Source organism: Coloeus monedula, assembly GCF_965178545.1.
Source record: "Coloeus monedula genome assembly, chromosome: 33".
NCBI lineage: Eukaryota > Metazoa > Chordata > Aves > Passeriformes > Corvidae > Coloeus > Coloeus monedula.
Genome location: NC_138813.1, coordinates 3,268,349 through 3,281,593, shown reverse-complemented (window position 1 = coordinate 3,281,593; position 13,245 = coordinate 3,268,349). Strand labels below are relative to the sequence as shown.

General features: G+C 66.8%; 2 protein-coding genes across 2 annotated transcripts; both read left to right on the top strand.

Moving 5' to 3' along the window:
* The first annotated feature begins 3,299 nt into the window (after positions 1–3,299).
* On the top strand, positions 3,300–7,617 carry ECH1 (enoyl-CoA hydratase 1). Its single transcript, XM_082299695.1, has 10 exons — positions 3,300–3,954; positions 4,403–4,601; positions 5,009–5,097; positions 5,374–5,495; positions 5,566–5,614; positions 6,125–6,189; positions 6,312–6,382; positions 6,458–6,529; positions 6,930–7,080; positions 7,308–7,617. Exons 1-10 carry the CDS (start codon positions 3,921–3,923, stop codon positions 7,410–7,412), a joined length of 957 nt encoding a protein of 318 aa, XP_082155821.1. The 5' UTR covers positions 3,300–3,920; the 3' UTR covers positions 7,413–7,617.
* Positions 7,618–8,585: 968 nt separating this feature from the next.
* Positions 8,586–12,606, top strand: LGALS4 (galectin 4; the record flags this gene model as incomplete). The annotated part of the gene is made up of 10 exons (XM_082299680.1): positions 8,586–8,630; positions 9,088–9,176; positions 9,546–9,792; positions 10,381–10,497; positions 10,684–10,707; positions 11,047–11,091; positions 11,204–11,233; positions 11,574–11,662; positions 11,935–12,106; positions 12,460–12,606. 10 exons carry the CDS (start codon positions 8,586–8,588, stop codon positions 12,604–12,606), a joined length of 1,005 nt encoding a protein of 334 aa, XP_082155806.1.
* Positions 12,607–13,245: the final 639 nt, after the last annotated feature.

Genomic DNA, 13,245 nt, shown 5'->3' with positions numbered 1-13,245 from the left:
GTCACTTCCGGGGGGGCTCCCATTGGCTGCCAGGCCAGAAGCGCTCGGTGCCCACTCGGTGCCCGGTCAGTGCCTGGCCAGTGCCCACTCGGTGCCAGGTCAGTGCCTGGTCAGTGCCAGGTCAGTGCTCGCTCGGTGCCCGGTCAGTGCCCGGTCAGTGCCCACTCGGTGCCCGGTCAGTGCCCACTCAGTGCCCGCTCGGTGCCCGGTCAGTGCCCGGTCAGTGTCTGGTCAGTGCCCGGTCAGTGCCCGGTCAGTGCCAGGTCAGTGCCCGGTCAGTGCCCACTCGGTGCCAGATCAGTGCTCGCTCGGTGCCCGGTCAGTGCCTGGTCAGTGCCTGGTCAGTGCCCGGTCAGTGCCCGGTCAGTGCCTGGTCAGTGCCCAGTCAGTGCTCGCTCGGTGCCCGGTCAGTGCTCGCTCGGTGCCCGGTCAGTGCCCGGTCAGTGCCTGGTCAGTGCCCAGTCAGTGCTCGCTCGGTGCCCGGTCAGTGCTCGCTCGGTGCCCGGTCAGTGCCAGGTCAGTGCCCGGTCAGTGCCTGGTCAGTGCCCACTCGGTGCCCGCTCGGTGCCCGGTCAGTGCCCGCTCGGTGCCCGGTCAGTGCTCGCTTGGTGCCTGGTCAGTGCCCGCTCGGTGCCCGGTCAGTGCCCGCTCGGTGCTGTTTCGGGATGGGGCCGTTTCCGGCTGCCCGGCTCTCCCCGGTCACTCTGGAGCCAGCGGCTCCCGGTGATTTCTCTGCCCCGGTGCTGCCCGGAGCGAGCTGAGGGGGCAGAGAAGCAGCAGGAGGAGCAGACTGGGGAGTCAAGGGAACGGGAGGAGATTGGGGAGTCAAGGGAACGGGAGGAGATGGAGATTGGGGAGTCAAGGGAAGGGGAGGAGGAGTGGATTGGGAAGGGTTGGGGAGTCGGTGGAACGGGGGGAGGTGCGGACCCCGCGCTGCCCCGACCCCGCCTCCAGCGCCAGGGTTGAGGAGAAGCGCCCGGAGCAGCTCTGGCAGCAAAACCGAGAGGAGGCCGGAGAAGGCTCGGGGAGGGGGCACAGGAGCCCCGAGACCCCCCAGATCCAAAGCTCGTTGTTCGTGCGGGTTTTGTTTGGCTCTCGGCCAGGAAAGGCGGAGCCAGCACCGGGGTCCCTCCGGGCAGTCGGGGTCCCTCCGGGCAGTCGGGGTCCCGGGGAGCACAGGCGTGGCACGCAGAGCTGGCACCGGCTTGGGCGAAGCAGGAGCTGCCTGCTTGGGATTCACGGTCGCTCACCGGGATTGTTCCCGGTGCTCCAGGGAGCCCGGCAGCCCCAAACTGCCTTTGAGCAGCTGAGCTCCAAGGTCCGAGCCAGCAGAAGGGACGGGGTTATTTCTGAAGGGATTTGGGCTCTGGAAGGACCAAGCTCAGGCCTTGGAAGGGGGGGGGGTGCCTGTAGCGACCCTTGCACAACCCACGGGCTCCTCTGGTGGTGCTGGAGCTGGGCCACAACCTCCTGAGCCCACCCTGTTCCCCCACTCCTCCTTTAATCTTCCCCGTCCCACAGCCTCAGGGCGCTCAGTCCAGCACAGTAATGCTTCAACGCGTCTGAATCACTCCTCACCTCTCCCAGTTTGTCCAGTTTGCCGGAGGTTTCCAGCTTCCCAAAGCCCAAACCTGACTGGGAGAGAGACGGGGAAGCGTCACCGGGGTGGGGGGGCCTCATCCCGGGTCGGCTCCAGAGGGGTTTCCAGGGACACCGGGCAGTGACATTTGGGATTTTTACTCCATTTTCTGCCCACACCCTCTGTGTGTCCCGGGAAAAGCCGTGTCCTGAGCAGGGGAACGAAGGTGCTGGAGCCCGAGGTGCTGCACAACCCCCGAGGGGACGTGGATATCAAGGACGCGTCGCCCTGGCGGGGTCGGTTTCATCCGGCAGCACGGGCGGGTGAATTCCAGCCCCTTCCCTCCTCCTGAACGGGCACTCGGATCCCGAGATGCCTCCCGAGGCCTGGCTGTGGTACCTGGGCAGCTCTGAGCACACCTGGAGGTGCACACAGAGGTTTTGGTCCTGCTCTGTTGTGCTCAGAGCTTTTGCTCCAATTTCTGCTGCTGCTCTGCAGCAAAGAAACCGAAATGGCACCGCTGAAGCAGAGGCTGATGCCTTATTTATCCACTTTGGCGTTTCCAGCGGCAGGAGGGTTTTCCTTCTCCTCCCTCTGGGAAGGAGCCAGGCCGAGAGGGCAGCCAGGTGTGCTCAGGGGAGTGAAGGAAGGTGGGAATGGCACAGCAGGTGCAGATCTCGGAGTCCCAGGATCACTGAGGCTGGAAAATCCCTCTGGGATCATCGAGTCCAAGCTGTGCCCGATCCCCACCCTGAGCACCGAGTGCCACGTCCAGGTGACACCTCCAGGGATGGGGGCTCCGAACCTCCCTGGGCAGCCCCTGCCAAGGCCTGAGCACCCTTTCCATGGAGAAATTCCTCGGAAATTCCACCCTGAGGCTCCCCTGGCCCAGCCTGAGGCCGTTCCCTCTCCTCCTGTCCCTGTTCCCCGGGAAAAGATCCCAAATCCCCCCCGGCTGCCCCCTCCCGTCAGGGACCTGTGCAGAGCCAGAAATTCCCCCTGATCCCCCTTTTCTCCGGGCTGAGCCCCTTTCCCAGCGCCCTCAGCTCCTCCCGGTGCTGCTGGGGGTGTGCAGGAAGGGCTGGGGCTGGGCAGGGACGTGAGGGGAGCTCGGTGAGCCCGGGGCAGCCGGCCCAGCACGGCCCAGCACGGCCGGGCCCGGGTGGCTCGGGGCCACTTCCGAGGGCGGCCCGCCGGGACATCCCGCTCAGGGCTGGGGGCTCCGGGCTCTCCATCTGCGGGCAGCGGCTGCGGGAACTCGGGGGGCGGGCGGACGTCCAGGGGCAGCGAGAGGCGCTCGCCCGTCGTGACAGCCCCGGCCACAGCCCGGCCCTTCGGCCAGCGGGCGGCGGCAGCCAGGGGTGCCCAGGGACCCGCGACCCCAAATCCCGTCCCAGCGACCCCAAATTCCCACCCAGCGATCCCAAATCCCGTCCCAGCGACCCCAAATCCCGTCCCAGCGACCCCAAATCCCGTCCCAGCGATCCCAAATCCCGCCCCAGCGACCCCAAATCCCCCCCCAGCGACCCCAAATCCCGTCCCAGCGACCCCAAATCCCGTCCCAGCGATCCCAAATTCCCACCCAGCGATCCCAAATCCGCCCCAGCGATCCCAAATCTCGTCCCAGCGATCCCAAATTCCCACCCAGCGATCCCAAATTCCCGCCCCAGCGATCCCAAATCCGCCCCAGCGATCCCAAATCCCGTCCCAGCGCTGCGAGAGAAATCCAGCCCAGATCGCTACCGGGGTACGGCACGGGGGAGACCGCGGACTGGATTTTTCCCGGAGTACGGAATGGACTTTTCCCGAATCCATTCCATGCCTCAGGGACAATCCCGCCCGGGTTTTCCCCCTTTCCCTGTAGCTCCCTGCCTCGGGGTTTCTCGGGAATGAGGATTCGCCTTCCCGGCTTTCCGTTCCCAAGTGTCTCAGGCAAATCCACACTTCAAGAACAGCGAGGTGCCCGTTCCTGGCTCCGGATCCCTCGGGGCCGGGTCAGGAAAGCACAACAGGAAGAGAAAGGAGCCCTTCCTCGAGGAGTTTACACCCACAGGGGCCTCGCCTGCCCCGGGAACCGCCACAGCCGCCGGGAACGCGGGTGTTTTCCTCCCGGGCTGTGAGCGTTTGCTTGGTCAGGAGTTCTCCTTTTGGTTTTGGCTTGTCCGGGTTTTTCTCCCTGGGGAATCGTCCCCGTGCGCTGCCGGGAGGCGACACCGCCGGACAATGCCCCGAGGCCTCCACCGGGGGCGTCTCGCGGAGCTATCGCGAGATTTGGGCCGGGAGCGCTCCCATTGGCTGCCGGGCCGGAAGCGCGGACACCCCCTGGCGGCGAGCGGAGCCCATGGCGGCGGGGGTCGCGCGGCTGCTGCGCGCTCGTGAGTGGGGGGGGGGCGACCCCCGGGAGGGCACGTGACCCCCCCGGAGCACGTGACACCCCCGGACCCCCGCCCGGCCCAGGGACCCCCGGGTGACCTTGACCCCCCCATCACGTGACCCCCAGTGCCTCCCAGTCCTTCCCAGTGACCCCCAGTTTGTCCCCAGGGACCCCCGGGGCCCCTCCCTCCGTCCCAGTTCGTCCCAGTGGCTCCCAGTGCCCTCCCAGCGCTCCCAGCCTTCCTCCAGTGCGTCCCAGCTCCTCCTAACTGTGCCCCAGTCCCCTCCTGGCGCCCCGAGCCCTGCACCAGTGCCCCCAGTCCCCTCCCAGTGCTCCCAGTGCCCCCCAGTGCCCCCAGTCCACTCCCAGTGCCCCCAGTCCCCTCCCAGTGCCCCCCAGTCCCCTCCCAGCGCCCCGAGCCCTGCTCCAGCGGGTCCCACTCCCCCCAGTGTGTCCCAGTCCGGCCCCAGTGGCGCTGCGGGCGCTGTCCCGGCCGATGGCGTCGGAGGCGGCGGCGCTGGGGGGGCCGGAGCCGGGAGCCCCCCGGGAGCTGCAGACGCTGCGGCTGCAGCGGGAGCGGGAGCACGTCCTGCACCTGCAGCTCAACCGGCCCGGCAAGCGCAACGCCCTCAACCTGCTCTGCTGGAGGTACTGGGGGCACTGGGAGCACTGGGGGGGACTGGGACAGCACTGGGAGCTGCTGGAGAACAGCTGCGGGCACTGGCGGGGGACTGGGAGCACTGGGGAGGGACTGGGGACAGACTGGGACACACTGGGGAGGGATTGGGACACACTGGAATGGACTGGGAGCACTGGGCAGGGACTGGGCAGGAACCACTGGAACAGGACTGGGATGGGACTGGGGCATGCTGGACCGCACTGGTGGTCAGTAGTGGTCAGTAGTGGTCAGTGGCGGTCACTGGCAGTCACTGGTGGTCACTGGTGGTCAGTAGTGGTCAGTGGTGGTCACCGGCAGTCACTGGTGGTCACTGGTGGTCAGTGACGGTCACTGGCGGTCACTGGTGGCCAGTGGTGGTCACTGGCGGTTCCCGCAGGGAGCTGCTGGAATGTTTCCAGGACATCTCCCGGGACCCCTCGTGCCGCGCCGTCGTCCTGTCCGGCGCCGGGAGCGCCTTCACTGCTGGTGACCGCGGGGGCCGCGACTGCCGGGGGGTCCCTGTGCCCTGAGGGGGTCCCGGTGCCCCCTGAGGGGGTCCCTGTGCCCTTGGGGGGGGGTTCCCTGTGCCCTGAGGGGGTCTCTGTGCCCCTGGGAGGATCTCTGTGCCCTGGGGGGGGTCCTGGTGCCCTGGGGGTTCCCTGTGCCCTGAGGGGGTCTCTGTGCCCCTGGGAGGATCTCTGTGCCCTGGGGGGGGTCCCGGTGCCCCCAGGCCCCCCGTGACCTTTGCCCCCGCTCCCGCAGGGATTGACCTGTCGGACCTGGGAGCCTTGGCCGGGGAGCCCGGCGGGGACGTCGCCCGCCGCGCCTGGAACCTGCGGCAGCGCATCCTGGAGCTCCAGGAGAGCTTCTCCGTCATGGAGAAGGTGGGGACGGCCGCGGCAGGGACCCTGTGGGCCCCCCAAACCCTCCCTGACTCCCCCAAAACCCCCACAGTGCCCCAAACCCGTGATCGCCGCCGTGCACGGGCCCTGCATCGGAGCCGGTGAGAGGGGCCAGGGACGGGATTGGGGTTGGGATGGTGGGGGGATGGGATCGGGGTTGGGATCGAGGTTGGGATGGTGGGGGAATGGGATTGGGGTTGGAATTGGGACAGAGGGTGGGATGAGGGTGAGGGTGGGGACAAGGATGGAATGGGATTGGGATGAAGATGAGGATGGGGTGAGATGGGAAGAGGATGAGGATGGGTGGGATGAGAGGGAGGATGGGATGAAGGTGAGAATGAAGAAGAAAATGGGACAAAGACAAGGATGAGGATGAGAACAAGGATGGCATGAGGGTGAGAGTGAGGATGGGATGAGGATGAGGGTGAGGATGGGATGAAGATGAGGGTGAGGATGGAATGAGGGTGGGATGAGAACGAGGATGGGAAGAGGATGAAGATGAGGGTGGGATGAGGATGAAAACAAGGATGGGATGAGGGTGAGGGTGAGGATGGGATGAGGGTGAGGATGAGGGTGAGGATGAGGAGAGTGAAGATGTTTCCCCCTCTCAGGTGTGGACCTGATCTCGGCCTGTGACATCCGGTTCTGCTCCCAGGACGCCTCCTTCCAGGTCAAGGTGGGACACGAGGGGTTCCCGGGACCCTCTGGATGTCCCCAAGGCCCCTCAGGTGTCCCCAAAGCCCCCTGGGACACCCCTGTGGCCCCACGGCTACCCCGGATCCCCCCCTGTCCCCACAGGAGGTGGACATGGGGCTGGCGGCCGACGTGGGCACCCTGCAGCGCCTCCCCAAAATCGTGGGGAACCAGAGGTGGGTGGGGGGACACGGGCAGGGTGGGGGGCACGGGGGATCCCTGTGACCCCCCGCTGTCCCCGGTGTCCCCAGCCTGGTGAACGAGCTGGCCTTCACCGCCCGCGTCATGAGGGCCCCCGAGGCGCTGAGCTGTGGCCTCGTCAGGTGGGGGGGCCCCAAAATCGGGGGGAACCCCAGAATCGGGGAGGGGGACACGGGGGGGGGCTGGGAGGGTCACCAAATGGTGACGCTGCGGGTGGCCGTGGGGGGTCGTGAGGGGCTTTTGGGGGGTCCTGGGAGTGTTTGGGGGGGTTGGGTGCCCTGGGGGTCCCTGGGTGAGTTTTGGGGTCCCCTGGGGTGTTCGGGGGGATTTTGGGGGGATCCTCGGGTGGATTTTTGGGTCCCTGGGTGGATTTCGGGGTCCTTTGGGGTGGATTTTTTGGGTGGATTTTGGGGCGTTTTTGAGTGGATTTGGGGTGGATTTTGGGGTGCAGTTTTTGGGTGGATTTGGGGTGGAGTTTGGGGTGGATTTGGGGTGGATTTTGGGGTGACCCTGCCCCCCCAGCCGGGTGCTGCCGGACAAGGCGACGCTGCTGGAGGTGGCCCTGGAGGTGGCCGCGGCCATCGCCGCCCGCAGCCCCGTGGCCGTGCAGGGCACCAAGGTCAACCTGGTGTACTCGAGGGACCGGCCCGTCGCCGAGGGGCTGCTGCACGTGGTGGGTGCCACCAGGGCCCCAGAATACCCCAAATAACCGTGTCCCCTGTGCCCGCAGCCCTGTGTCACCCGCCATCCCCAGAATGCCACGTCCTCCCTGTCACACCCCTGTCCCTGTGCCCACGGGTGTCCCATTCCCACCCCTGTCCCCAGGGATGTCCTGTCCCTGTCCCCATCCCTGTCCCCAGGTGTCCCAGCCGTGTCCCATGTCCCTGTTGCTGTCCCCAGGCCACCTGGAACATGGCCATGCTGCAGACCGAGGACATCCCCAAGTCCGTGCAGGCGGCCCTGGACAAGAAGGGACCCGAGGATGTCCCGTTCGCCAAGCTCTGATGTCACCTCAGTGCCGCCAACGTCACCAACGTGCCCTTGCCCGAGTGCCGATGTCACCTCAGTGCCACCAGCATCCCCAGTGCCCCCTTGCCCAGGCTGTAGAACCAGCTCGGTGCCTCTCAGTGTCCCCTCGGTGTCCCCAGTGTCCCCTTCTTCATCTCTGGGGCCACCTCAGTGTCCCCCAATAAACCCGTTTGTCCCCACATGTCCTTGGCTTGTCACTGGGGGTTCCCTGTGTCCCCAGAGTGCCACCACGGCTCTGGGGTTCCCTGTGTCCCCAGAGTGCCACCATGGCTCTGGGGGTTCCCTGTGTCCCCAGAGTGCCACCACAGCTCTGGGGTTCCCCGTGTCCCCAAAGTGCCACCGTGGCTCTGGGGTTCCCTGTGTCCCCAGAGTGCCACCACGGCTCTGGGGTTCCCCGTGTCCCCAGAGTGCCACCGTGGCTCTGGGGGTTCCCTGTGTCCCCAGAGTGCCACCACAGCTCTGGGGTTCCCCGTGTCCCCAAAGTGCCACCGTGGCTCTGGGGTTCCCCGTGTCCCCAGAGTGCCACCACGGCTCTGGGGTTCCCCGTGTCCCCAGAGTGCCACCGTGGCTCTGGGGGTTCCCTGTGTCCCCAGAGTGCCACCACAGCTCTGGGGTTCCCCGTGTCCCCAAAGTGCCACCGTGGCTCTGGGGTTCCCCGTGTCCCCAGAGTGCCACCACGGCTCTGGGGTTCCCCGTGTCCCCAGAGTGCCACCACGGCTCTGGGGTTCCCCGTGTCCCCAGAGTGCCACCACGGCTCTGGGGTTCCCCGTGTCCCCAGAGTGCCACCGTGGCTCTGGGGTTCCCTGTGTCCCCAGAGTGCCACCACGGCTCTGGGGTTCCCCGTGTCCCCAGAGTGCCACCACAGCTCTGGGGTTCCCTGTGTCCCCAGAGTGCCACCGCAGCTCTGGGGTCCCAAGGTCCGAGCCCCCCCGTGTCCCAGCCGGCCCCTCCCGGGGCACAGTCCAGGGCGGTGTCACCTGTGCCAGGTGTGTCCCCAACCCCCCCAATTCCCATATCCGGGGGGTCAAAGTCCTCACCCTGCCCTGGGAGGGGCCGGAATCGGGGGGCCCCATGTGGGGTGGGGTATAAAGGGCCCCCGGTGTCCCTGCTGCCACTGTCACCGCTGCCACTGTCACCGCTGCCACCACCATGACTTTCGTCCCCGCGCCCGGGTACATGCCCGCCTACAACCCGGTGAGTACCCCAAAAACGGGGGCTGGGGGCACCCCAAAAACCGGGGAGGGGGGTTGGGAGGGCCCTGTGACCCTGCAGGGATGGAGATTGGGGTCCTGGGGGGCCCTGTCACCCCCAAGGACAGGGGTTGGGGGGTCCCTGTCACCCCAAACCCAGGGAGCGGGGGGTGTGGGGGTCCCTGTCACCTCCTAGTGGCATTTGGGGTCCCTGTCACCCCAAACCCGGGGAGCGGGGGGTCTGGGGGTCCCTGTCACCCCAAACCCGGGGAGCGGGGGGTCTGGGGGTCCCTGTCACCCCAAACCCGGGGAGTGGGGGGTCTGGGGGTCCCTGTCACCCCAAACCCGGGGAGCGGGGGGTCTGGGGGTCCCTGTCACCCCAAACCCGGGGAGCGGGGGGTCTGGGGGTCCCTGTCGCCTCGCAGTAACACCGGACCCCCCCGACCCCGCTTTTCCCCCAGCCCCTGCCCTACGTGGCCTCCGTGGCCGGGGGGCTCTGGCCCGGGATGGCCATTTACGTGCAGGGGGTGGTGAAACCCCAACCTGACCGGTACTGGGGGCACTGGGGGGCACTGGGAGGGCACTGGGGGGACACTGGGAGGGACACAGGCGATGACAGCGGTGACAATGGGGGGGCTGGCCCCAGGTGAACCTGGTGGGGGGGGCACAGGTACATGGGGGGACACTGGGGGACACTGGGTGACACCGGGGGGCACAGGGTGATACTGGGGTGACACGGGGTGACACTGGGGGGCACGGGGTGACACTGGGGGACACCAGGTGACACCGGGGGACACCAGGTGACACGGGGGCGACACTGAGGGACACGGGGGGTCCCGGGAGGACACTGGGGGACACTGGGGTGACACTGGGGGACACCGGAGGGCACGGGGTGATACTGGGGTGACACTGGGGTGAGCCCGGGGGACACTGGGTGGCACTGGGGTGACAACGCTGTCCCCAGGTTCCGCATCAACCTGGCCACGGGCCCCTCGGAGGCGGCGGACGTGGCGCTGCACCTGAACCCGCGCTTCAGCGGGGACGTCGCGGTGCTCAACAGCCGCCGGGGCGGGTGCTGGGGGGACGAGCAGCGCCGGGAGCTGCACCCGCTCTGCCCGGGGGGGCCCTTCGAGATCGTCATCAGCGTCACCCCCGAGGGCTACCGGGTACCGTGCGGGGATTTCGGGGGCCTAGGCGGGGATTTGGGGTGCCCAGGGGGGATTTGGGGGGTCAAAAGGGGGTTATAGGGATCCTCAGGGGGGGATTTGGGGTGCCCAAGGGGGGATTTGGGGTGCCCAGGGGGGATTTGGGGGGTCAAAAGGGGGTTATAGGGATCCTCAGAGGGGGATTTGGGGTGCCCAAGGGGGAGCTGGGGGGTCAAAAGGGGGTTATAGGGATCCTCAAAGGGGGATTTGGGGTGCCCAAGGGGGGATTTGGGGGTCTAAAGGGGGTTATAGGGATCCTCAGGGGGGGATTGGGATCCTCGGGGGGGGGATTTGGGGTGCCCAAGGGGCGATTTGGGGGTCCCAAGAGGGTTACAGGAGCTCTCAGGGAGGTATTTGGGGTCTCCAAAGGGGTTTATAGGGGATATTTGGGACCCCAACGGGGTATTTGAGTGTCCTGGGTGGGTATTTGGGGTCCCGGGGCTGCATTTTGGGGTTCTGGGGTGTATTTGGGGTCCCGGGGCTGCATTTTGGGGTCGGTGCCTGGGGTCCCGGGGGTGTTTCGGGGTGTCTGACCCGCTGTCCCCCCAGATCCTGGTGAACGGGACCTTCTTCGACGAGTTCCCGCACCGGCTGCCCCCGGAGCAGGTGGCAGCCGTGACCGTGGACGGGGACCTGGAGCTGCACTCGGCCTCGGTCATGGGCGCGGTGAGAGCCCCCAGCCCCAAACCCCGCACCCCGAATTCCTCCCCAAACCTCCTCATTGCCCTCCCCGTACCCCAAACCCACCTGCTGTCCCCCCCATCCCCTCACCTGGAGCTGAGGGGGGCGGGGTGACCCCCCCAAATCCCCCGTACCCCCAAACCCCTCTGACCGCCCCCCTTTGCCTTGCAGGGCGCGTGTCCCCCATGTGTCCCGGTGAGTCTGGGGGTGGGTGGGGGGTCCACAAGGTGGGTTTGGGGGGTCCCCAGGTGGGTTTGGGGGTCCCCAGGTGAGTTCCAGGGTCCCCAAGGTGGGGCTGGAGGGTCCCCAGGTGGGTTTGGGGAGTCCCCAGGTGAGTTCCAGGGTGCCCAAGGTGGGTTTGGGGCATCCCCAAGTGAGTTTGGGGATCCCCAGGTGGGTTTGGGGGGTCCCCAAGTGAGTTTGGGGGTCCCCAGGTGGGTTTGGGGCTCCCCAGGTGGGTTCGGGGCTGCCCAGGTGGATTTTGGGGGGCCCTCGGTGGGTTTTGTGCCCCCCTGACTGCTGTGCTCCCCCCAGGACATGCCGCAGATCACCCCCATTTACCCCAACTGTAACCTGCCGGTAAGTGGGGAGGGGTCCCCCCAAAACTGACCCCCACCCCCATCACGGGGGGTCCCCGGGGGTTCCCCGGGTGTCCCCCCACCCCACTGACCCCACCCTGTGTCCCCCGCAGGTGATGGGGCAGCCCCCCACCTTCCACCCGGTGAGTGCGGGGGGTTCTGGGGGCCTGGGGGGGTTTGGGGGGTCTCAGAGGGTATTTGGGGAGGGGTCCTGGGGGGGTTGGGGAGGTGCAGGGTGGATCTTGAGGAGGTTTGGGGGAGTTTGGGGGGGCTCAGGGGGGGCTCAGGGTAGGATTTGGGGTCCTGACGGGGTCCAGAAGGGTTTGGGGGGGTTCAGGGAGGGGACGAGGGGGGTTTGGGGGGGCTCGGAGGGTGGGATTTGGGTCCCTGGGGGGCTCTGGGGAGGTTGTTGGGATTTGGGGGCCCTGGGGGGGGTTGAAGGGGTCTCGCCCCCCTCCGAGCCCCCCGTTTTTGCCCCCCCAGACCGTGCCCTTCATCGCCACCATCCCGGGGGGGCTCTTCCCCAAGAAAACCATCGTCATCAAGGGCTTCATCCCGCACAATGCCGGCAGGTACTGGAGACCCCCCCGAAAAACCCCTCCCCAAAATCTGCTGACCCCCCCCCCAAACACCCATGAAAGTCTTCATCCCCCTCAAAACCTCCTTCCCAACCTCCCTTGAGCCCCCCAAAACTCCTTAACTCCCCCAAGGACCCAAACCCCACAACCAAAATCCCCCCCAGGCCCCCTCAACTTCCCCTTGTGCCCCCCAAACCCCCCCGTCACCCCTCCCAGGACCCCAAATCCCCCCCAAACCCCCACCCCTGACCCCGTGTGCCCCCCAGGTTCCACATCAACCTGCGCGCGGGCCCGGGGGGGGACGTGGTGCTGCACTTGAACCCCCGCATGGACGAGGGGGGGGCCGTGGTCCGCAACGCCTTCCTGGGGGGCTGCTGGGGCGAGGAGGAGCGGGACATCAGCTGCTGCCACCCCTTCCAGCGCGGCCGCTACTTCGACGTGAGCGGGGAGGGGGCTCGGGGGGATTGGGGGGGCGTTGGAGGAGTTTTGGGGGGTCCTGGGGGACTTTAGGGAGGGGATTTGGGGTCCTGCATGGGGCACAGGGTGGGATTTGGAATGCGGGAGGGGGCTCTGGAGAGTTTGGGGGTCTCTTTGTGTGGCTCTTGGCGGGGTTTGGGGTCCTCATGGGGGGTCAGAGGTGTTTTTGGGGTCCTGGCTGACTCTGGGGGGGCACAGGGGGATTTGGGGGGGCTCTGGGAGGCGAACAGGCTGAGATTTGGGATCTGGGGGGTGGCTCCAGGGAGACTTTGGGGGTCTCTGTGGTGACGGCCCCCCTTTCACCCCCTCTCCAGCTGTCGATCCGCTGCGGGAACCATCGGTTCAAGGTGTTCGCCGAGGGGCAGCCGCTCCTCGAATTCCGCCACCGGGTCCCATCTGGGCCCCACGTGGATGTGCTGGAGATCGAGGGCGATGTCGTCCTGTCCTACGTCCACTTCTGACCCACAAGTGTCTCATAACTGCCCCATAACTGCCCACTAACAGCCTCGCAACTGCCCTGGAGCAGCCCCGTAACTGCCCCCCACCACTGCCCCACAACTGTCCTCTCCCAACGCTGACCCCAATAAAGCTGTTCCTGCTCCGGCTCTGGAGACTTGAGGAAAAATAGGGTGGGGAACGTGAGGGGAAAAGAGAGGGAAAAGTGAGGGGAACGTGGAGGGGAAAAGGGCGGGAACCATGAGGGGAAAAGGGTGAGAAATGTAAAGGGAAAAGGGCGGGAACCATGAGGGGAAAAGGGCGGGAACCGTGAGGGGAAAAGGGTGGGAACCATGAGGGGAAAAGGGCGGGAAATGTGAGGGGAAAGGGTGGGAAATGTGAGGGGAAAAGGGCGGGAAGCGTGAGGGGAAAAGGGCGGGAAGCGTGAGGGGAAATGTGAGAAGAAAAGGGCGGGAACTGTGAGGGGAAAAGGACAGGAAATGTGAGGGGAAAAGAGCAGGAACTGTGAGGGGAAAAGGGTGGGAAATGTGAGGGGAAAAGGGCGGGAAGCGTGAGGGGAAAAGGGCGGGAACCGTGACCCTCCCTGAGAACCCCCAGAAACCCTCCACAACCCCTCAGGACCCCCCTGGGTCGCTACTGCCCCC

What these genes read in the sequence shown, in the direction of transcription:
- ECH1 (XM_082299695.1), top strand. Translation starts at nt 3,921, where the DNA reads ATGGCGGCGGGGGTCGCGCGGCTGCTGCGCGCTC. An exon ending in CGGGAGCGCCTTCACTGCTG is followed by an intron (nt 5,098 to 5,373) that starts GTGACCGCGGGG and finishes CCGCTCCCGCAG; the next exon opens with GGATTGACCTGTCGGACCTG. An exon ending in AAAATCGTGGGGAACCAGAG is followed by an intron (nt 6,383 to 6,457) that starts GTGGGTGGGGGG and finishes CGGTGTCCCCAG; the next exon opens with CCTGGTGAACGAGCTGGCCT.